The 23,091-nt window shown below is 43.3% G+C and overlaps 1 protein-coding gene across 1 annotated transcript in view; it reads right to left on the bottom strand.

The window, feature by feature from the left end:
• The window catches only part of APOO (apolipoprotein O), a 999,638-nt gene that overhangs the window by 703,468 nt on the left and 273,079 nt on the right, over window positions 1–23,091 (bottom strand). The window contains exon 4 of the mRNA XM_085622412.1: window positions 16,669–16,723. Within this exon, the coding sequence (XP_085478538.1) occupies window positions 16,669–16,723 (55 nt within the window). The remainder of the gene's footprint in view (window positions 1–16,668; window positions 16,724–23,091) is intronic.

Below are 23,091 nucleotides of genomic sequence, written 5' to 3' on the forward strand. Positions count from 1 at the left end.
GGGCATTAAGGAGGCAATTAACAAACAATGCTATCAATTGTCAAGAGAAAGCGATCTAGCACATTTTGAGAGTGGAAGCGGTCGATCTGGACTGATGGTAACCTACATGGAGCACAAATCTCAGCCTTATCTCCACCAACCATTGGGGAGAAAGGCTCTAAAAAACATTCAGTGGGCTAGGCTAGTGCCACTCCCAATAAAAGAACTAAATCCAGGGTGGAAAGCCCTTGAACACATAACCAGCTTTAGAATCTGCGATTTCAAAAGAGAATCATTACTACATCTGATGTGCTGCTGTCCGTGTTTGTTACAATCTCGTCAGAAGCTCTTAAAGCCAATAAGGCTACGCAAAGGTGTTCGGACAGTAAAAGCCGCTGTTTTGGCTCAATTTTCCTGCACTTTACCGACTGACCTTGCCAGGCTGGGGAAATACATGGAAGAAGTGCGTTCCACACTTGCCAAGGAATAAGATCACGCCAACTGCGATAAAACAGTCTCATTTCCCTCACAATGCTTCATATATTATTCAAATTATTAATTGGATTGAATTTTTTTTTAAACTCTCCTACATTTTACTTGTACTTTTCATGAAAAGAAATCGTTTATAATTGTAAAATAATGTTTCTTAATGTTCTGCTTTTAAATGATTGTCATATTGCAAATGGTTTTAAGTAACTGTGCAATTAAATAAATCTATCTATCCATCATTAAAAAAAACGAAAACACTGATCTAACGTCCCTTTCCCCTGTCTAAAACCATTTTGTAAGTCTGAGACAATATTAGACTTGTCTAACCAAGTGGTTATCCGATCCAAAACTACTTCCCCATGATTTTAGCAGCGGAGTCTCGGAGGGAAATTGGTCGATAACATGCTGGAACATCCTTCGAGCCCTTTTTAAAAGTGGGTATAATAGTGGCCATTAACCTGGTAGAGGGTAGGTCACAGGAGCAGGCCACATTAAACACTTGTGTCAGGATCCTGGTCCAGGTTTGCGAGTCTGCTTTATACATATCTGCATGGACCCCATCTGGGTCTGGCGCTTTCCCTCCAGCTGTGGCCAGGATAGCTTTTTGTACCTCTTCAGTATTAAAATGCAAAGGGGTAATATCTATACCAGAGTCCCACTGTAGATCGGACCCCCTGCATCATCCCCACTATACATCCCATTAAAATGTAGATCCCTCGTGCAACACGTATCTATTGGGTGCTACCGGGCTATATGGCCATGATTTGTAGTAAGGACAGACTCATAGTCGCACACAGACTTGCTGTATGGATTGGTTTGGCCGTGCGATGGGTGGGGGGGGGGGGGGGGAGGGGAGGGAGTGTTCACTGTTTTTTAATCGAGGGGGCGGTTCTTGTTTTGCACGTCTCTTCTGTAATTGTTATTAGGTACTTTATGAGAAACTTGTCAGAGCTGATATGTTGTTTCTTGATACGATGGAAGTCTCTGGGCTACAGAGCTTCGCGACATGTGTATTTGACAAATAAAAATTTGTTTACAAAAAAAAAAATGTAGATCCCATCTTTCAGCAGCTATGGTACAATCTGTTTTGGCGTTTGCTGTATCTGAAAAGAAGGGACTCTTAACTACTTCCCAGAACTTTGTACTTACTGTCAGCACACTTGCCTCTTCAAATGCCTCCCAAGCCTCAGCCCTAATGATATTCTTCCTATTTTGGGTTGCGGATTAATAGGCCCTCCTAGCATATCTAACCAATGCCTCATTCCTCAGGCATTGCTAGAGGGCGCGGATTAGATTCCTATGAGCCCTAATGCAGTTGCCATCAAACCACCTTAACTCCTTACAGCCTATGGGCTTGGTTTTAATCATAAGGCCATTGAATATACACTTTATTTTATCAAATGCATCTAAAACCACTCTGTCCTGTGATATCATGTCCATGCAAAGCTTAATATGTAGACTATCTAAAAAAGTCTCTGGTGCCACCTTAGTCCACTTTAACCTGCGAGCTTGATCTTTTGTGCTGAGGTCAGAGTTTAGGATGCTCCTTCCCTCCCCTCTACGGGCTTCAATACAGTACACCAGTTCATGCATTAGAGGGTTATGGTCGTTATCAGTGGTCCAAGAGACCGTCGGCTTGTGATTTGCGGGGACTAGGGGAGCGGAGACCATTATAAAGTCAATAGTACTAGGGGAACCCCTGCCTGTAAAGTGGAAACTGGTACATCCATGCCCAGCTGTTCTAAACAGATCAAGTTATTTGCATCCAGGTATTCCTCCATTAAATAGCCTGATTCCGTATGTTCGACATGGGCCACTGGAGGTAAAACATCCATTTTGCCCCTCCCCGAAATACAGCCCAAATGACAGAGATGCGTATTAAAGTCACCTAATATTATGGCCTCATAGTATAATCTTGCCTCTCACCATATTGTTCAAGGTACCTCTCCAGTGCTATTAGATGTTCAGTAGCAGAGTTTCTACAATAGGAATTGTGAAAATTTACTACAAGTAGAGGGGGGCGATTGGCAAACAACATCTCTATTGCTAACAGATAGGCTGATTGCGACTCTACTTATCTAATTGAACAGGCGAGTTTAAGTGAAACCAATAAAAGAAGACCTCCCTTCGGTCCACCTGCTATAGATGGCACTGCACTTTAAAAATAGGAAGTAAAACCATCCAAATAAAAATTCTCAGTAGTGTTCCACATTTCATGTAGCACAATCATATGAAAACATACTATCATCCTCTGCCATGAAACATCATCACCTTTAGATCAGCTATATTCCAGCACAGGATTTTCAGACAAGAAAAATCTGGGCGAACGGAAGTTAGTTTGGGTGGGGAGGTGAAAACATTACCCATCTGTGGTACAATACTTGGGCCATGCAACTCAACCCTAGCAGGAGAGGAGGTAGTCAGTCATTACCATCTAAACCACCCTGTTCTTCCAGAGGATCAAATCTGTTGAATAAGGGAAGTACAGACCTACCAATATCAGCCTGGGCCGTACTAGCTGGTATTGGGGGGGGGGACTGTCTGGGGCAAATGGGGCAGAAAAAATTATTAGGATAAAAGTACTGCAGGCGAACAACCTTGATTGATGTCTTAGAGGTCTGAAACAAAGTACTCTCAATGAGTGCTTTAGCGTAAGCAGGGTGTCTTACATCAATTACTACAGACTCGCCTGCCATGTTCTTCCTAACCCTGTGACACACCCAGCCCACCCATCGGGCCATGAAAATGTGGGGGGAAAGACAACGTCCATTTGCTACAATGCTGTCACACCAATGAGTAACCTTGTGTATAAAGTCTACTGTGGTTTCTTTTAGGCCTTGGGTGGCGGTGGGAACTCCTAGTAAAACAGCCACTAGTGGCGCTGACTCTGGGGGCAACTCTAACTAAGTCAAAAGACCTGCACCAGCCATTTGGGATGAGTTTGTGGTCAGTGGAGCAGGTTGAGTCCCCTTTAAAGATGCTGCCCCTATCATGTTGTTCTCCTCTATAATAGTGACCGATATTTTATTAGAGGCCCTGGCACTCCCATCTCCTTGAGTCTCCCTCTGAATCGAGGACTTATTTTGGTAGGTCAACCTGTTTGCGATACAGTATGTATTGGTCATGGGGCGTGTGTAGATCCGATTCCGTGTGTGTAAACGCATCCGCTCTACTGCCCCCACAGCCACGGGTTTGTGCCATGGTTTATTAGGCCAGGCTCTATCACAGAGAAGGCCTCCAGCTTCGACTCAATACCTTCCAGCCGTGAACATATGGGGGCTATCAATGTGGTAAGCAAAAGTTCCAGCCTGGGGAGTAACATGTCTATCAATTGGTCCGTATCTATATTAGTATGTAATGTAGGCTTGCTCTGTAGTTGGGACCGGGTCATTCTCTTCCCCCCAGTCTTTTTCCTTTTGGCTGGGGGCCCAAACGGGACGGAGTCCTCTTCTACGGTTGACTGTCCATCATTGCCGTTGGCACCTTTAGTAGTCATTGTATAAAGTGCTAATGCGGGTGAGGATCTGGGACCAATACCGGGTTTTGCATTCTTGTCGATATCATGATTGTCTAATGACAGCAAATCCTGGCTAATCTTATCTGCTTCAAGTGATAGCCTCCTCTCAGTCAGGATATCTCTTTAGAGACAACATTGGCAGCCCTGATTAGGAACGTGTCTATTGTGGTGGAGTTAGCTCCCCCTGTTGCCCCAGCAGGTGACTTCCTTTTGCCCATTGTTCAGGGTGTACAATAGATGTTAAGCAAATCTCTTAGCGTCACTTAGAGTCTGAGTAGCCCCCCTCAGCAAGTTAAACTGGGCTCATGGAACGGGGCAATAGAGATGTAAAACACTAGCACAAATTACAAAAAAGAAGCAAGAGATGGAGGTCACTGCCAGGGTTTTGGATTATAACAAATGAAAAAGCCCACAGTACCTTAGTCCTTAAGATGAATTCAAGGGACTTGGCCCAGCCCAGCCTTGATCGGCCGTGAACAGGCTCAGACGGGCCTGCTCTTGGCCAGGGCACATGCCAGGGCGCTACCTGCACAACAGGAGGGTTTTTGAGAAGCACCTCTTTGTGCAAAAACAGCCGGCAGCGTCCAGCTCCCTGCCGCGATGAAAACTAGGGCTAGTAGTCCGCCAGTGCTACAGCAGCAACAACGGCTCCTGCGCTGCAGGAGACCTGGAGGGATTTTAGGAAGCACCTCCTGTAGCGAAACCAGTCGGCAGCGTCCTGCTCCCTGCCGCGATGAAAACTGGGGCTTGTGGTCCACCCCGGATGCAGCCGCAACAACTGCATCGCATTTTTTGAGTTTCTGTAACTTTCTTGGCCTATAGAGTTTTCACAGAATTGAAAGGAAAAGGTAACTAGTTGAAGGTATTGGTCACTCTAGGAATAATTGAACAAATTACTTAACTTCGGTAATGTATTTTCCGGTAGAAACAATCTAGCTGCAGAATCCTCACCACAGAGTATTCCAAAGGCGTCAGACTGGATCCGGGAATCGTAAGCAGTAACTCTGCATGCCAGTAGGTGGCCTTGATTGGCTCCATGTCAGCGTCATCCACATCGGAAGTGACGTTGTGGTGCCCGTATTACCGCCACCATGGGAAGCTGACATCAGTGTTTTTTGTGACTTTTTCCACACCAAAAATACAGAGCTACATAAAAACCAATGTTTTGACCAGTGTGCAGCATTTAATGGGATCTTACAGTGAAGAGCTCAGTTCGCAGAGTGGGGAAGATGGGAGGGTCAGTGAGGGATCCGCAGTTAGATACAGTTTCTACCAGAAAAGGTATTATCGAAGGTAAGTTTCTTGCTCTTAAGATATTGAATTCTAATGCAGGTTCCTTACATTAGAATAGATACCCAAGCAATAAATACCCAGAGGAGAGTCTGCAAACTGGCTCAAACTAGAAAATCTTGGCAGACCAAACGGGCAAAATGCAGGTCTCAACACACCTGACTGTCCAAGCAGTAGTGTTTGGTGAACGTGTGAGGGAATGTCCACACAGCAGCTTGACAGATGACCAGAACCAGTACCCCGCATGCCAACGTATTAGTAGGGGCCTGGGCCCTGGTGGAATGAGCAATCGAGTGGCTGCTTCTTATTTAATGCTTAGCAGATTTTATTGCAGGATACAATCCACTGAGAGATGGGCCACTTCTGCACAGTATTGCTCCAGTGAACCAGATGATAAGCTAATCATCCACCTGACATTCCTTGGTGAGATCAATGTAAAATGAAAGCGCTCTCTTCAGGTCCAGGCAATGGAGTTATCTCCTCTTCGGAAGGATGGGAGGGAGCAAAAAAGTGGGCAGAGTGATGCTCTGGGTGACATGAAAAGGAGTGACAACTTTTGGCAGAAAAGAAGCACATGTTCAAAGAACCAGTTTATCCAGGAAAAAGCTGGTGTATGCGGTGTTAAGTTAGAGAGCCTGAAGCTTGCTGACCACCCTTCTGGACAATGTAATGGCCGTCTTCACCTGAACTAACCATCCTTTTTATGGATTGGAGGAAGGCTTTCAATGCCAAGCGAAACACCCTCAGTTCCAAGAAGTTGATGTGGAGCTGGCATTCTGCCAGAGGTCAAAGCCCTCTGATCTCCAACTCAACTAGGAGGCGCCCCAACCCAGAAGTGATGCATCAGTCACTACTGTCTGCTCCAGGTGGGGAGGGAGAGGGGTCTGCGCTGGACCAACTGTAGTTCATCAGCCACCAGGTCAGGTCTTGTGCAGTGCCCTTCGATATCTGGACCAGGTTGGAGGGATTTTCCTGATGCTGCGCCCACTGGGTCTTCAGGTCCCACTGCAAAGACGGCATGTGCCGTCGGGCACACTTCACCAGCCATGAGACCCAGCAGCCTCAGAGTCAATCTCACAGAAATCCAGGATAAAGGTTGAAATGTTGAATTATAGCCTGAGTATCTTGTACTCGCCACTTTGGAGGGTAGGGGTGGAAACGCACCATGTCAAGACCTGCTCAGATGAAAGGGTGCACCTGAGAGGGGGTTAAGTGTGACTTCTGCACATTGACAGTGAACCACAGCGAATGCAGGAGGTCTGTAGTCTGGAGGTGGGTGATGACTGCCTGTGGCAAGCCAGCCTACAGCAGCCTGTAGTCGAGGTAGGGGAAGATTGGAACTCCTAGCCTCTGCAGATGGGCTGCAAACACTGTCATCTCTTTTGCGAACACCGTAGGGTCACTGGTAAGGACGAAAGGGAGCACAGCAAACAGGAAATGCTCATGGCCCAATGTGAAACACAGGTAATGCCTGTGGGCCAGCTGGACAGGGATGTGGAAATAAACGTCCTGCAGGACCATCCTCACCATCCAGTCTTCAGTGTCCAGCACACACAAAACCTGAACCATTGTGAGCAACTTGAGTTTCTAAGGGAATAGTTGAGAGCACGCAGTTCTAGTATAGGATGGAGGCCTCCATCCTTTTTGGGCACTAAAAAGTAGCAGGAATCACAGCAATGCCCAACTTCTGAAGCAGGCACTCTCTCAATGGCTCCTCTTGCCAGAAGAGCCAATACTTCCTGACAGAGCACGGAGAGATGTGCCTCCATCACCCATTCCTGGGAAGGTGGCAAAGTGTGAGGGGTTTCCACAAATGGAAGGGATTACCTCTTCCACACAATCTGAAGCACCCACTTGTTGGACGTTATCCCAGACCATTTGGCAGGTGGTGTGCCTGATCCTGCTGCCAACTGGATGGTTGTGCTGGCAGGAGGATGTACTAAAGAGGCTTTTAGGCTGCTGGAGAGCTCACTGTGTCTGGCTCACGCGTCCTCTTTGGTATCCACGACTCTACCCACAAAAGGGCTGAGTAGGTTGCTGTACTGGTGGGATCGGTTGATATTGTGAATGCTCATTATGTGCCCTGGCCACAGTAGGGGCATAAGGACTATTCCTAGGACCTGGCAGATATGGAAAGCCCAAGAGATCCGGCAGTGAGCCAACATTCATGAAACCACTCAATCACAGTGTCAGCTTTGTCACCAAATAGGTGGGAGTCATTGAAGACCATGTCAATCAGGGGGCCACTGGAAATCTCTCGAGAAGCCAATGGACTGCAACCAAGAATGGCAATGTAGCACCACCGTAGAAGCTGTGCCTCTGCCTAGGAAGCCCGTGGTATCCAGCCCACACCTGATGGCAAACTTTGCTGTATCCCAACCATCCACTAAGGCTTGGTTGAGGACAGTTTGCCACCATCAGGAACCATAGGAAGCAGCTGTACAACCGAGTGCCACAACGTACAGGAGTATTAGCCCAAGAGGCTTGCAGTGTTCACCGACAGCAATACTAGACTGGTGTAGGAGAAAATACCCTTCCCCAAAGGTGTCGAGCCTCTTGGAATTCCTGTCCGGTGGAATGGAAGTGAACACATTTAAGATGATCTTTGACACTGAGACCTGCACAACCAGAATGAAAACGTTCATCAACGGGAACAGCTTAAGGATGAGCCTCGCAATTTCCACCGGAATCGGCACAGATTCTTCCTCTGTCGCACCAGCAGAAGCTTTAACACCCACTTGCAGATCGCCTTCCGATTCAGGAACTCACAGTCAAAGCAAGCCTTGGGGTCAAGGCTCGACCCTAGGTACTACAGGTAAACCAAGTCTGGGTCAGAGACAGACATCTGTCAGTGACATTCACCACACAGTTTAAACTCTGTGGGTTTGTTGATGGACATGTCCCTAGCACACTGGGAGCAAAACTCACAAAAAGACTTGAAATAAGTAGAAAAAGTGGTCAAAAAAGTGACAGAGGTAGCTCTCCAGATCTGCGTTGTTGGAGTGGAAAGAAAGGAACTGATGTCAGCACACCAGGGTGGCGCTTATATGGGCACCACAATGTCACTGCCGAGGCAGACGACGCCGCCATGGAGCAAATCGACTGCCCAAGATTTTCCAGATTCAGTCTGATGCCTGGGGAATATTCTAAAGTGAGTAATACTGTGGTTAGAAGTCTCTATCAGAATTATATTCTGCAGTAACAAAAGTCTGTTAAATGGATAAAAGTGAAATCTTTTCTGGCTCTGCTTCCTCATGCTGGTTATGAGATTTGCTGCAATTAATCTTCAAACCGCTTGTTCAAGATTTTGATACCTAAATGTTGGAACATTCAAAGATATCTTTGTCTTGCTTGGAAAGACATTAAGGTATCATGGTTTGGAAGGGAATTTCAAAAAAGGCACCTCGGTCCTTTGAGGTTTTGCAAGCTAGATCATCTAAGAAAAGATTAGAATTAACATTACCTGTTATTACTGTGACAACTAAGGGATCTGCAAGTGCTAGTACTTCTAATTGATTGAATAAAACATCTAGTTTATACTAAAAGGTTTTTTAAATGGGTCGCAAATAAATTAAACAACATGTTACTTACCTTCGGTAACGATATATCTGTGAGAAACATAGGTTAGCTATAGATTGCTTACCTTAGAATTACCCCCAGGCGTCAGACTGGATCCGGAAAGATTTTCGTCAGCAGTACCCCTGCATGTCGTAAGGTGGCATTGGTCAAATCCGCGTTCGATGTCGGCTTCGTGGTCGCCGGGATGATGTCGCAGCAGCTACATAGACGCCGCCCTCGCGCGCTGACGTCAATTCTGTACACGACTTTCCACGCCAAAAGCGAAGAGCCATGCAAGACACTGACCACTGGTGCACAAAACTAGGGCCCTGAAAAGTAATCCTTAACCCAATAAGTCAGTTTGCAGAACGGGGAGGTAAGGAATCTATAACTAACCTATGTTTCTTACAGATACATTGCTACCAAAGGTAAATAACTTGTTCATCTGAAAGAAACAGTTAGATATAGATTTCTTACCTTAGAACAGATACCCCAGCAATAGGTAGCTCTGAAAACTAAGCTCACACCAGAAAGTCTTGGAGAACAGAACGGCCAAAGAAGCGGTCTCTCTGGACTTGGCTGTCCAGGCATTCGTGTTTGGTGAACGTGTGCAGTGATGCCCACGTAGCTGCCTGACAGTTGTCATTAAGGGGGACTCCAAGTCCCAAAGCAGTGGTAGCTGCCGTCGCCCTGGTGGAATGGGCGCGCAGCCCCACTGGAGACTCCTTCTTTGCCAAAGAATAGCAAGCTTTGATGCACAGAATGACACCTGGAGATGGTCCTTTTGTGCACAGCCCGACCTTTCTTGGCGCCTATGTACCCAACAGAGAGCTGGTCGTCCACCCGGAATTGTTTGGTGCGATCCAAGTACAAGGCAAGCGCACATTTTGGACCAGAGCCTCTCTTTCTCTTTGAAGGATGCGGAAAGAAGGTGGGCAAAGTGATGGTTTGGCCAATGTGAAAAGAAGTAACCACCCTGGGAAAAAAGGAAGGACTAGTTCGGAGGACGACCTTGTCCGGATGAACAGCCAGAAAGGGAGGCTTGGAAGAAAGAGCTTGTAGCTCACTCACCCTGCGCGCTGGGTGATGGCCAACAGAAAGGCAGTTTTCAAAGTTAGAAGCCTGAGGGGACAGTTATGTAGCGGCTCAAAGAGACTGCACATAAGATATGTAGGAACCAAGTTCAAGTCCCACTGGGGCATTACGAAAGGAACAGGAGGAAAAACATGAGTAATGCCCCTAAGGAAATGATTTACAACAGGGGACTTGAAAAGAGAAGGTTAATCAGGAAGCCTAAGGCTGAAATGGCTGAGAGGTAGCCTTTTAGAGTGCCGAGAGCAGAGCCCTGCTGGGCCAAAGAAAGGAGGAACAAGAGAACCTCAGAAAGAGGGGAGGAAAGGGGATCCACAGCCTTTGCTGCACACCATGCCACAAATTTGTTCCATCTGCAGGCGTATACCATCTTAGTGGAGGGACGCCTGGCTGCTAAGATAACATCGCAGACTTCGGGAGGCAGGTCAAACAACATCAACTACCGTCACTAAGTCTCCACGCAAGGAGGAGGAGGCTTGACAGGTTCGGGTGGAGGACCGTCCCCTGCTGCTGCAACAGAAGATCCTCCCGAAGAGTCAGTCAGATCGGAGTATCGATGGCTATGTTGAGCAGCTCGGGATACCAGACTCTTCGTGCCCAATCCAGAGCCACAAGAGTGACTTGAGCCCGGTCGCGCTTGATCTTCTTCAGCATTCTGGGCAGAAGTTGAATGGGTGGAAAGGCGTATAGTAGACCGCAACTCCACTCACAACGAAAAGCATTGCCTATCGAGTGCTGCCTTGGAAATTCCAACACGCAGAACTGCTGACATTGAGCGTTCTCTTTGGTGGCAAATAGATCTAACCAAGGCTCTCCCCACTGCTGAAAGAGACCTTGCACCACCTCCGAGTGAAGACGCCATTCGTGATCCATCATGCACTGAATATTGCATCCGTAATAGTCATCTGATGGAGCAATTCATTCTTTGTATTCAACGTTAAACATCCACCCAATGCATTTCGGGTCAATCAAATCTGACCCTTCCTCAGGGGTCTATAACAAATGAAACAGGACCATTAAGTTCACTGCACAATTCAATACATGGTGAACAAAATACATAGTGAATAAAATGCACATCCTAAATGTAAAGACAATAAACACAATTCTGAGAGTCTGCAATAGCCTACATCCTAATCAATTGTTAGTCGATCTGTCAGATGTCTACAAGATAAATGCGCAAAGGCGTGTGCAGGAGCAGTCATGTTAATATCAAACATTCATTAAGCCGTCACTGAATTCTATCAAGAGACCTGAGTATATACAGCAGTTGAGCTTTAACAAACCATCGTTGCACGAATCCGAATTAAAACAAGTTTAAATGTGCAACCTCGGTTAAATTCTAGTGTGAGCATCTGTAAATATTTCTGTAAAAAATGTTATTTTTATTTTTACTCTCGTGTATCTGATTCAAGTTGTACATTCATTAGCATTCACAATTTCGAGCTGTGAACTTAATGGTCCTGTTTCATTTGTTATAGACCCCTGAGGAAGGGTCAGATTTGATTGACCCGAAATGCATTGGGTGGATGTTTAACGTTGAATACAAAGAATGAATTGCTCCATCAGATGACTATTACGGATGCAATATTCAGTTGATTTAAGAATTTATGGATTTTTGAAGTTTAACCAATGGAGTAATCTTTTTTCATAACCAATAAACCGAAATATGTGAAGAAACCCCAGCGTTTCATTGAATACAGTGCGCACTTGTTTGGTGGGAAGGTGACACTCCCCACAACATTCCCTTTATTTAAAACCTGACCATTTGAAGGCATTGCTTATTATTTTTCTACATGCTCTAGAGTTGCTGTCTGAAGTGAAATTTGAAGCAAATTTCTTCTAGAGATTTTGTAACTCATTCAATAGGGAGCACACTGTCCTTTGAACTCAAAGGTTTGATCTCGGGCTAAATAGAGTTATCTGTGTATACATTACTTGATTGCTCTTATGCGACAGTTCCCAGGAAACCTTAAACTCTTGCGATATTTGGAGATGGTGGTGACTTTTTTTTTTTTTTTTAATCAATGGGTAGAACGTCCCTCTTGTTCCATTGCATCCTTGCTAGGCAGTATGTTATAATGTTGCTGAAGCCTTGCAACTGAATGTGTATGATTTCAGTCCGGAGAACTATTGTCACAAGAGACAAGAGAACAATTTACATTTCAGAAAAGTATTCAGCAATCAAGGTGTGTTATGAAAAAACAAACTTTGAACTCTTTTAAACGTTTGAATATTGATTAAGACTGTTCACATGAATTTTGATTCATCTTCTCGTGGAGGGAACAGAAAGAAATATTGCGCACGAACTCTGATTATTAATGATATGTGCATAAGATTTTGTGCACGGTACCACAGATGTTTATCGATTGATGCAAATATGATATATATATATATATCCTTCCAAATTGGTCTGTAGTGGTGCACTCTTATTGCCGGCGCTCACTCAGAGGTCAGACAACCTCAATACTCTTTTCAGACAAAAACAAAGTGGCACTACAAAGCAGTTTCGCTAACAGTTTTTTACTGTTCACACGGATACCAAGCCAACACGTTTCAACTATGCAGTCTTGATCACAGCTGGTGGTCCTACATTAGTTTCTCCTTTTAGAACATTGCAGCCATGTCTTCCTACTGCATTATGGTAAATGTAGTTAGTCATTTGATACATACATTTGCAACATGAAATCAAGTGATTTTATTGACATAATGTTTGTACATAAGAGACCATGCTATATATCCTCTAAGTGAGGTAACACACTATATGCATAGCTCGCTGAGTTTCACAACATTATGGTGAGAGATGATTTGATGTTACATTGCCCAGTGTAACAACTGACTAACAACGATCAGCTTTAGTATTTATGATTCAGCAATTTAGGCTCGAAGTGAGGTTGTGTGGTCATTATGTAAGGTCTTGTACAAATTCAAATTCAATCTTAAGGCATAAGTGTCCTGATCGTTGTCCATGAAATTATATAGTTTCCATTAGAGCTATTGCAGGTGTACATACAATTCCTAGTCATTATTGAGGCTCTTAGGGCTGTTTGTTCTGAGCTTGATTATATATCTTGATTGTTTCTGTCGTAAAGTGCGCACTCTGTCCCTCCCGCCCCCCCCCAGTGGATTTTGGCACATGTTCAATTCCGTAGTAAACAAGGGATTTCCATGTTCCTTGATGTTCTGTCATTTATTTATTTTATTTATAGAGCGCAACTAATACCCGAGGGCATCTAGGCGCTTAGCAGCAAGGTACCTAAGGTGACAATCAAGTGATACTCAGAGCTTGCATAGTGAAGAAGAGCTAATGAGTGAATAACCAGGTCTTTAGGCCTTTCCTAAAAGAAAAAAGACCAGGGGAATTCTTTAGCTTAGTAGGAAAACAATTCCATAATCTGGCAGTGACATTATCGAAGCTTTTGCCCCCCCAGTTCAAGAGTCGGAATCTGGGAACCACTACGAGCTTATGAGATGATGAGCGAAGGTTTCTAGTGGGGGCATACCAGTGAAACTGTTTTTTCAAGTAGTCCGGACCATGATTATGCTGGGCCTTAGAGGCAATACAGAGAGCCTTAAAGTTGATTCGCTTCTCCACTGAACGCCAGTGAAGAGATTTGAGAGCTTGTTTGGCTGAGGAATGTCTAGGAATATTGAAGAATAGGCGGGCCGCAGAATTCTGAAGGACCTGTAGTTTGTTAAGAAGAAACTTCTGAATACCAACAAAGAGGGCATTACAATAGTCCAACCTGGATAAAATGAGCGAATAGACAACTGCTTTTTGGAGGGCAAGCGGTATGGAAGGGAACATTTTTCTCAGAATTTATAATGTGAGAAACGTGAATGACGTGATAGCTTTCACCTGGTGTGTAAAGGACAGAGTTGTATCATAAATAACTCCTCGATTTTTTGCCTTTCTGACTGGAGTGGGGAGCGGGCCAAGTTCCTGAGGTCACCAGCTGGGGGACAAAAAAGAAGGGTTACTGCCAAAGAGCAAAATCTCACTTTTATTAGAGTTTAGTAGGAGGAAGTTCTCCGACATCCACCTACCTGTTGAATGCAAATTAGGAAATTATGGGCTGTCTCCTGAATGTTGTTAGTAATGGAAACTATAATCTGCGTGTCATCTGCATATGATACCATTGCGAAGCCAAATGATTGAATAGGTCTGGCCAATGGGGTGACATATAGGTTGAAAAGGGTGGGGCTCAGTGACGAGCCCTGCAGGACCCCACACGGGAGTTGAAAAGTATGCGATGCATAGCTATCCAGTTCCACTATTTGCTCGCGATCTGTCCAAAAAGATTTGACAAGAGAGAGGGCTGCACCACCCATGATGATTTCTTGGAGGCGACTTACCAAGAGGCCATGGTCTACCATATCGAATGCTGCCGAGTGATCCAGAAGGATCAGGGCAGCCTTTCCTCCGTTATCAACCGAGCGCCTGATTTCTTTCGTCGAAGTGAGCAAGGCGAGCTCAGTGCTGTGCTCACTCCTGAACCCGTACCCCGTGGGGTCGAGGCTGAGGATGGTATTAATAAAATTTATCAGTTCTTCATTCATGAACTTTTCAAGAATTTTCCCTGTTAAGGACAGCTGGGAGATTGTGCGTTATCAGGGTTTGATCTGCCCAAGTTGTTTTTTTCTAGCAAAGGCAAAATAGAAATCTTTTTCCAAATTTTTGGAAATATTCCTGTTTTAAGAATACAGCTGAAAATATGCACTGGTTGCTGTGCAATAGGATCCACAACGGTATGAGCTATTTGGGGGCGGGGTGGGGGGACAGGGATCCATCGACCACCCTGTTTTAGTGGTACATAGGAGTTTGCAGACCTGGTTGTGAGAAATAGGCGGAAAGTTCAGGAATCGGGCTGGGTCGGTAGTAAGGTTAACAAGGGCGAACCTAACTATATTGGCTGAAAACAAGGAAACACAGAGGGCCTGATTCACAAAGGTAAAATTGCACTTTTGTGCAAATTTATACTTGCTGTAGTAACTTTACTATTGCTTTGGTATTCACAAACTAAGATTGTAATTTTACTACTACTAATTTTATGAGCAGTAAAATTATACTTGTAAAATGAATAGTAAAGTTACACTTGTCGTTTGAGAATACCAAAACAGTATTAAAGTTACTACAGCAAGCGTAATCTTACACAAAAGTTAAGTTTACTTTTGTGAATCTGGCTCACACTCTTGCTGATTGTTGATTATCTTGCAGATGCACACACAACAGTTAAGATACAACCTGATCATCCTTCAGGGAGAGTACAGTGCTGAATATAGTTCGTTTTTTTGAGCAGGGTAGGTTACTATTCATGTGGACTTCAACTTGATTTTAAGTTTTTAGAAACAACAGTTTCTTTTCTTTTCAAAAACACAAATGGGTTACACAGAGATACTCTTAAGGTATATCATATCAACTGTTAGGTTGGATGTTTTGAAGAACAGCTTACTAAAGATGCTAACTTGCCTTTAGGTATCCATCTAGATCTGCAGACATCTTTGCAAGCAGAGTGACGAGTCAGAGTTTGAAATCCAGTGCTTCGCTTTTCTCTCTTATCATATTCCCCTTCACCAGTTTTCATTATTGTTCCACAGCGAAGGACATAGGAGTGCATTGCTCCTGTCGTATTCCTTATTACAAGATTAGTGCTTTCTGACACTGTATCCACTGCGTACTCGTTTGTGAAGGGGGGGTTTCAAAGAAGACCCACTAAGGACAGCAACATGCTGTAGTTCACATCTGCAAGGCAGCTACATGCTGTGAGCGCCAATTGCCAATGTTATGAAAGATCAAGGAAATAAAATCACATGTTATGAATCCATTTCTTTTGCTGGTGTGCCTAAACTAGTATGGACTACTCGCATGTAAAGACGGGGAGTGGAGCTAATGTGAGGATTCCACCTGATATGTAAGAACCCTGACAACCAGGGCCCTGGTTCAGAGCCACGCAGATGTGTGTAAATTAAAGAATTTAGCAGTGACATTGTGAACACACATGGCAGACATTCCAGTCTGTACTGCCATGGGGAACAGGCCCCAGGCGTGCACAAAGGATAAACCTTTCCTGTTGTTTCCACTGCCTACACGTGAGTAATTTCAAGAGTACCACTAACACACATTTAGGCAGATAAGAACCCTGATGTTGACGAGTTACACCACCAATCAGAAATGTTAATGCTCTTTCCGCAAGGACTTGCCCACTTCTTTACTTGCTGGTATTGGGTTTTGTAACGATTTGCCACATCACTGAATCATATTCATAGTAATGCCAATCACTAGCAAATAAAGGGCTTCAAATTAATGTGGTTTTAAAAACAAATAAATGTTCTATTCGTGCTATGGAGGACAGACCTGCGAACTGTTCTGTTAGTTATCATGTGATCACTCGGGCGTCCTGCAAACATATTTGAACGAATGTTTAATGTACAAATGGGTGTACTGCACTCCCTGCTTGTGCTCAGACTTGTAACTCAATTGGTTGCTTGCTTTATTATTGTGACTAGCAACGAACTCGCTTGTTGACTCTTGGCTGATCTCTGCACCCCCCAGCATAGCACATAATCAACATCTTATTTTGTCGGTCTTGTGATGCTCCAGTTAGATCAGCTAATCTTTTCACGATGATGATTTTTAGGTGGTAAAATTAGGTGTAAATAAGATTTGACGAATACCACTGAATTGTTACATTCGGTCCAAAGGTCAATAATTACTGCCCAGTACACAAGAAAATAATCAGATTTACCTCTGCTGTGCTCGACGGCCGTTTCTACTTTAGGCTTGGCCTTCAGGCAGAATTCCTAAAAAGGAGAAAAACAAAACAGTGCGTGCGTTAGAAGCGGAGTCAGTAAAGGGAAATAGGTGAAACAATGCTGGAATTTCCCGTGAACCAGCGAAACTGGTTTCTTTCTTACAGGACAGGACGCGCTTATAAATTTGGCCCCCTGATGAGAGGTTACCCACACACAGACACAACACCAAAATTACAGGGGTAGGTGAACAACTAGCGGGGAGCCCGAGGCTATGAACAAAGGGAGAAAAACAAGGAATACATCAAACGGAGACACAAAAGAGAAGCTCTTTTTCATCGGGTGTTTTGTAAGACTGCAACTGTTGCATAACCTATGGCAGAAGGTCAGCCTGCCACCCCCGCGGCTCTGGAGCTGGAAGGAGCCACAAGACATGTGATCAAGGCACTTCGGCCGTGCATCTTGTAGGAGTGTACTCTAGTTCAAAAACACTGTTGCACGCTAGTATGGGGGACAGAGTATTGACACACAAAATATGTAAAGGTCAGGGCGCAGAGAGAAGTATAGCTTTACTATTCTTAACTGCACATCTATATGCGTTGATGATATATAGCTCGTGGAGTTAGGTATAGAAAATCTATACATATTTACCTTTCGAAATGTTGTCCCTCAATGTTTTTCCCATGTTGTTTAGTGTACTGAAAACTCACTCCTTACTGCAAGCAGGACTGGCGAAAAAGAGCTAAAGCTGCCTGTAACCAATGTCTAAAACGAAATAAATGTTTTCGCTTCAAATCATATTGCGCTCGTCATCATCAAGCTGTTTATTTTGGAATATAAAGTTCCAGTAACACATATACAGTATAAAACATATATAAATGGACCAACACAATTAAAAAAACAAATTACATAATAAAGTACACAGATTTCAAATTAGTCCATCACTTCAAACCCAAAGCAATACATACACGATTTTTATTACAGAATATTAACAATTACAGCCATGTAAAGTGCCTGTGATGCATAAAACCAACGATCGCAAATGCTATCTTAATATACTCCCATACAATCTGGGCTCATATAATCCTTGCACGCCTGTCTCGAATACGCAGACCCTTTTCTACAGCAAGGAACAAAGGAAGGCTTTAAGGCACTTCGTAAGATAAAAATCTATACGGTAGGTAACACATTCAGAATTTTCCAAGCACTGCACATAAACTTCACTATGTCGAATTGTGCTGCTTCATATTCAGTACTCGAGCTGCTTAACATAATGGAATACGAGTGGGATGATTGTGCCCTGTGTGGGAGTGGCGCTCCCTATTACCGGTATATCTGATATTCTTCTTCTTAGGTATATGGTGCTCAGGGAGGGGGTAATCACCCAACACCCCACAATTCAGATCCAAGGATCTGTACAACAATATATATCAAGCCCCGGCACAAATAAGACAATATTCAAAGTCAATCACTTATAGTAAAGAAACAATCATGGCATGTATGGATGAGTTTAATGTTCTCTTGTAGTAGCTCCAGCCAACACGTGTTTCGTCGATCGGGAAAAGAGACCCGCGACTTCCTCAGGGCTGGAAAAACATATACAAAACAGAGTATAAGCCCCTACATGTGGGCACAGTTGAAGCATACATTAATTACGATGTACAGGTAGTCCCAAATGTGCAAACGTATATCAAACATTAGCCAACAGGAATGGAAGCCATGATCAATGTGATCAGTGACTACACCGCGTAAGTGCCTATTGATGCAATACAATATCTCACAATGTCTGGTACATAGATCCATAGTGCTGCATAATACCAGACATGGTGCACAAAACAGAATTAACACCAGAAAGCCGTAGGTCAGGGTGGGAGGGCTGTCTGATGCAGCGGGGTGAAATTGAAACATTTGTAGAAAAAGGGGGGACAAGTGCGCATAATAATTATGTTAATGTTGTGAGTGGGTGGTAAATAGTTACTGGGTGTAGGCCCAGGCCTACCTGTATGTATACCGGAATACGTTATGAGCCTGAAAGATGTATAAGAATATTAAGGTCCTGTATACCTATCTTGTACATATATACATGAAAGGGAAGGAAGGAGGGCCAATCTAGGCCCAGAACTATATCAGGGACATACCTTCTGGCTGGTTCTATCTCCATCCCAGCCTAATCACGGCTGGTAAAGTCCAAAGATGTGTAGTTATTTCTGTCCTCAATATATCTGTCAATTCAAATTGAGGATCATCAGAATGTTATAGACCCCAGGAAGATACTTGCAAAAAAACCCGCATCCCAAGTGAACGGTGCACCTCTGTGGCAGTATAATGTCGTAGCATGCAAGCTATGAGTCGCAGCAACTAAATTAGGCGTGGTGATAAGGACAAGGTAAAACGTGCAGCCTCAAATCGGTAATGATTGGGTAGGCAAGCGGGTGTTGTGCTTGACTGTTCAAGACCGAGGCGTGAGACATAATCTAGACATTGCGTGCATGGTGAGAGTTATTATCATTGCGTGTCTCACGTTAAATAGATCGATATAAGTAAAGATTTAAAGCGGTGTATCCCGGCGAAAAATAAACCCGGTGGAGCAGTGAAATGCACCGATGTCCACAAGAGCGTTTACGAAGCAGATCATATCTGTGCTAACCCGTGCCTGTGAAAGTATCAGGGTGGGTGATCGAGAGTATATAAGGGGACATTGCCGTGTCTTGTGTTCCCCGATTGTGTGGCGACATTAGGTGAAATTAGCAAAACGTAATTAAAAGTGTATACATCTGTGCCACTTACCCGACACACACTTGTTAGTGTTGTGTCCTAAAGTCCGTATTTAAGCGGCGTCTAAAGATAAGTCCGCGATGCGTTGTAAGCAGAAAATACTAATATGTAGCTATCGGTATAGAATTGCAGAATCCGTAATATGTTGCTATATAGTTCAGCATAAGTACCTGTGTGTGGCAGCGTCTCCGATATCTTTCGACCACGGCACCTCGGTATGGCCGTGTGGGTGTCGGACCCGGAAGTGAAGGGCCTTAATTAAGCCCCATCAACTAGCACACGAGCTATCGGAGATGTTTAGATTAGTATAGCCGCCATGATAGGTGTAGTGTCCTGCCCTTATTACGGTAGATGCCTATGAGAAACTGCTCAAAAGCCCCGAAAATTCACTGGCACGTATCTGTGCAACACTCAAAAGAAATCCCTAACGTCATATCCTACATAGGGTCAGTCAGAATAACTTTATTTCGCCGACATAATGAAGGCATAACAGTATACTACATATATAAAAAGATTAAAAATAAAACATTTCATATCATTACAATACAACAGGTTTTAAAATACAATAGTTCTACAAATTACAGATTTATAATTAAAATTCAGGCTTGATTAAGTTCATATTACAGTTAATTAGATCAGCAAATTGACAGTTTTTAGAGCAGTTAAAAGGAAGGATGCCACAGATAAACAAGTAAAGGGGTCAGACAATAATTGCAAATAATAAAAGGCCACACGACATTGTTTAAAATTCATTTTACTCATAATGGGGATAATAAACCTTTTCCTTTCATTCCGATAGTGTCTAAAAAAAAACAAAAAATGCATATAATTCTGTATTGACTGGTTATCACAAGTACAAAATGGGAGATCGGCAGCAACATAAACATTACCAGGAATACCCAACATTAGAGGGATATAGTTTAGACGGAATCTCACCAGGATATACCTGTGCTGTAAGTTAGTAACAAAAGTTAGGTACGTTGATTTTTTTTCCATTTGTGAGATTCTCAGTGCTGTTAAATATGTTTTAACTGTTGACAGCTTAACATTTAAAGTCTCCCTTCCAGTCTGCATATTAAATAATAGCTGGGCTTTCAGATTGTTCTTAGAAATGGAACAACAACTCATAGGGTCTAAGAAAAAATGATGTAGCCCATTAGCTTTTAAAGTAGATTCAACATATCGTAACCAGGTTATATTGCTTACCCCATCGAATTTCAAGACATCATTTATGATATCTCTTGTCAATGTAAGAGTCTCCTTTCGCCATATTGAATGCCACAATAGTATTGGCGCCAGAGATATTTTATCAGAAATGTAAGGGGCTGCCATTTCCACATGGCATTTAAAATTGTCGCAAGACTTCGGCAATGAAAGTAGCCTTTTAAAAAAATGATCTTCAATTGATTGGAGTTTTGTACATTCTCTGACTCCCCAGACGGCTGCTCCATAAGTGGCAGCAGACACCGTCTTTACTTCATGCACTGTTTTTATTACCTCTAAAGGTTTCAGACTGTTTTTTTAAATAAACTTAATTAAAGCCCCAATATTCTTTTCCATCTGGATCGCTCTATTTACAATCATGTTTTGCCAGTTAATTTGTCTATCAAACATGATCCCTAAATAATTGAGAGTCAACGACTCCCCATTTTCCCCGTTCAGTGATAGTTTGGGGTTGTTTCCGCAGTTTTGGACCAGCAACAAGGATAAAGGACTTGGAATAGTTAACTTTCATATCCAGAGAGTTCATGTATTGCGCATAATCCAACACTAAGTGACGGAGTGCATTACTAGTACGTCCCAAAAGCACTGCGTCATCCGCATAAAGTAGTATTGGTAACGGTTTGGAGTTTATATAAGGGACATCTGGAGTGGATTCCATCAGGGTAGCTTCTACATTATTGGTGTAAAGTGCGAATAGGAAGGGGGCGAGACCGCACCCCTGCCTAACACCTCTCATAATTTTAAAATGTCTGGTACAATCACCACCCCTTCCATTTCGGACACAGGCAGAAGCACCTGAATATAAGTCGCGGATGATGTTAATAATATTCAGGCCAATCCCCATTGCCCCCATGATCTGCCACAGCCTAGACTGTGCCACACAGTCAAAGGCTGGATAGATCCATGAAGGTCATATAGAGGTGGCCTTTTTTAGCGGCTGTATATTTCGCTATAATTAGGCTCAAATTCAGGCACTGATCCACTGTGCCTTTCCCTCTTCTAAAACCAAACTGACACAGGATTATAATATTCTTATCCAAGGCCCATTCCTCCAACCTATTTAAAAGGAGACGACCCATTAACTTAGCAGTGGAATCTATCAATGAGATGGGTCTATAGTTCTTCGGAGTTGACCTATCTCCCTTCTTATAAATAGGGACAATTGCTGTTGTTTTCCACGATGGAGGGGCAGATATGTGGGCAATTTTATTAAAAACATATGTTAAAAAGCGGGGCCCACAGATCTTGGTTCTCCAGAAACAGATCAATGGGTCCTCCGTCATGATGGGTGTAGTGTCCTGCCCGTATTACGGTAGATGCCTATGAGAAACTGCTCCAAAACCCCGAAAATTCACTGGCACGTATCTGTGCAAAACTCAAAAGAAATCCCTAATGTCATATCCTACATAGGGTCATTATTGTACAAGTAGAATAATATGTGTGGCGATATTAGCCTATCAATCACTAAATGAGACGTCATTCATATCTGTGCATGGATCAAATTCGTCACTATGTGATTGTTACAAGTATACAAGACTCCCATAATTGTTTCTAGCACTTGTCTAAATAACAGTAGGAGGAAAGCTCATGATGTCATAATAATCATCTGGGTCGTTGTAGTATATACAATCGTGTTTCCTTGAGATAATAGCTAGTCGATCACCAAGTAGAGCTACGTACACATAAGTGCATAATTATAGTTAGATTAAAATTAGATCACTATAATAATCAAGATGGTAGCTTGTAGATCACTAAGTAGTAGCTTGTCGATCATAAAGTAGAGCTTAGTACGTATCTGTGCATGATTAAAGTCAGATCACTATAGTAATATTAAGAGAGCTGCACTACCCATAGTACTATGGTATTAATATCAATACGTCACCCAAACTCATAGTGTATAAGGTGACAAAGAATCTGTGGATATAACTATCAATCTGTAAAGAAGGGATGCTCGAGAGATACAGGAAGAGTAGGGTATAAGTTAACCAAGAGAGGGTGACAAGGCTCATACGCTCTTGCATGCGCCAAATGCAAGTATTATAGAATTTCATGGTTCTTAACCAGGTCACAAGTCCTTATCATAGAGATTTCTAATCCATGACATATGTTCATTTTGAGATATTAAATAGTTCTGCAGTCTGCTGCCGTACATTATCTATACAAATCCGATAACTTGGACGTTCAGTGACACAGGTCTGTCCAATCACATGCCTGTACAAGCGTTGGTACTATTATAGTGACCTGTCTCCGTCTACTATTCCTTGCACATTATCATCTAATTTATCATAAACATTAGTACAATCATTACATAACTTTCACAGTGTTGCATGATACATATAGATGCTCTAGTACAGTTAAAGATACTATATCTTCCCAGTCTGTTACCAAGTCAGAAAGGATATATATCTTGTGTCAATGTT

The sequence above is a fragment of the Triturus cristatus genome, chromosome 8, assembly GCF_964204655.1.
Source record: "Triturus cristatus chromosome 8, aTriCri1.1, whole genome shotgun sequence".
In the NCBI taxonomy this organism is placed as follows: Eukaryota; Metazoa; Chordata; class Amphibia; order Caudata; family Salamandridae; genus Triturus; species Triturus cristatus.